At 32.8% G+C, this 1,869-nt stretch overlaps 1 protein-coding gene across 1 annotated transcript; it reads right to left on the bottom strand.

The window, feature by feature from the left end:
• Positions 1-266: 266 nt before the first annotated feature.
• On the bottom strand, positions 267-1,572 carry LOC109120311 (zinc finger BED domain-containing protein RICESLEEPER 2-like). Its single transcript, XM_019213973.1, has 2 exons — positions 1,321-1,572; positions 267-980 (listed from the first exon to the last, which is right to left on the bottom strand). Exons 1-2 carry the CDS (start codon positions 1,570-1,572, stop codon positions 267-269), a joined length of 966 nt encoding a protein of 321 aa, XP_019069518.1.
• Between the last annotated feature and the right edge of the window lie 297 nt (positions 1,573-1,869).

The raw sequence follows: 1,869 nt of genomic DNA, 5'->3' as shown, positions 1-1,869 counted from the left end.
TTCCTATGAAGTTTAAAATATGACAATAGTGAATACATGCAAGACTAGTAAAGACAGTAATATACAAAGAAAAAATATTTGATATGAATAGAAATATATTCAATTTTTAACAAGATGGAAATTACTTACATTAAATACTTTGGATTTCCTCCTAGCAACACTTGGTGTAGTCCTAATAGTTGTAGAAGCTCTAACAACATTTTGCTTTTCTGTAGAGAGATCTTTTTTTGTGCGGAAATAGAATCCAACTTAGAATAACAAAAACTTTAAAACTGTAATTTCATGCGGGGGTCAAGAACTGCTCCAAATGCAAGTACTACACTATATTGCTTCCAGTATTTTTCAAACTTCACATGCATCATTGAAGCCATATCCTCAATAACTTTATCTTCATTATTCAACTTCTCTTTGAGCATGCATTCAATTTTCCAAATTTGCGTAAAATACAAGTTAGAGGTTGGATAACTTGAAGCAGAAATCAAATTTGTTATCTTATGAAATGGCTCCAAGACTTCAAATATTTTTTCAGCCCTTCTCCATTGATCAAATGTAGGACAGTGAGTATAATTGCTATCATGTAAATGTAGACTAGAAAAAACCTTTTCATATGGGAGAGCACTTTCAAGCATCAAATATGTCGAGTTCCATCTAAACTGTAATTTCATGCGGGGGTCAAGAACTGCTCCAAATGCAAGTACTACACTATATTGCTTCCAGTATTTTTCAAACTTCACATGCATCTTTGAAGCCATATCCTCAATAACTTTATCTTCATTATTCAATTTCTCTTTGAGCATGCATTCAATTCTCCAAATTTGCGTAAAATACAAGTTAGAGGTTGGATAACTTGAAGCAGAAATCAAATTTGTTATCTCATGAAATGGCTCCAAGACTTCAAATATTTTTTCAGCCCTTCTCCATTGATCAAATGTAGGACAGTGAGTATAATTTCTATCATGTAAATGTAGACTAGAAAAAACCTTTTCATATGGGAGAGCACTTTCAAGCATCAAATATGTCGAGTTCCATCTAAATGTAAATCAAGATTAGTTTCAATTCCAACTTGCTTAACACATTGTTCAAACTTTTGCATTCTCCCATCTGATCCTCTAACATGCTTTAACACTTCCCCTAATTGCAATCAAGGAATCAGTAGCTGCTTTTAAATCTTCTTGAACAATCAAATTCAAATATGAGTAGAACAACGCACGTGAAAGAACTCACCATCACATACCAAACTATTTGCAAATTTAGATGCCCTTTTAAAATAGTTTGCAGACTATCATTGGCAGTGGCATTATCCAAAGTAATAGAAAATACCTTCTTATCTATATTCCATTCTTTCAAGCAGTCGTATATAACAGCAGCCATTTCAACTTCAGTGTGAGGAGGATACATACGACAAAAGTTTAGAATTTTACAATTCAACTTCCAATTTTCATCAACAAATTGATCCGTCAAACAAATGTATCCCTCAGAAGTAGATGATGTCCAACAATCAGAAGTCAAACATACTCTGTTAGAAATTTTAGCCAATTCTTGTTTCAATTTGTCCTTCTCTCTAACATACATTTTTCTTATATCTGCAACTTCTGTATTTCCACAAGACATCACAACATCTGGACTTATATAATTTATCCAATTCCTAATTTCATCATATTCAACAAAAGAATACGACAAATTATGCTTAATAATAGCTTCTGAAAGCATTTCATGCTGTATTTGTTGATCAACTTTTCTAGACTGTAATTTGCCTTATTGATTGATGAACATATGACCCAGATCATGAAATTTAAGCATTGGGCATACCCCCTTGTGACGACGTAAATGTGATGTCCCATAATTTGTACCTTTGAGAGTTGTACCAAC

The sequence above is a fragment of the Solanum lycopersicum genome, chromosome 5 (genome assembly GCF_036512215.1).
Source record: "Solanum lycopersicum chromosome 5, SLM_r2.1".
NCBI classification, from domain to species: Eukaryota; Viridiplantae; Streptophyta; class Magnoliopsida; order Solanales; family Solanaceae; genus Solanum; species Solanum lycopersicum.
This window is presented reverse-complemented; position numbering and strand designations above follow the sequence as displayed.

Excerpts from the sequence above, each read along its gene's own strand:
- LOC109120311 (XM_019213973.1), bottom strand. The coding sequence starts at position 1,572 with ATGTATGTTAGAGAGAAGGACAAATTGAAACAAGAATTGGCTAAAATT. Across the intron at positions 981-1,320 it reads AATGGAATATAGATAAGAAG|GTTTTTTCTAGTCTACATTT; the intron begins GTATTTTCTATT and ends CCATATGAAAAG.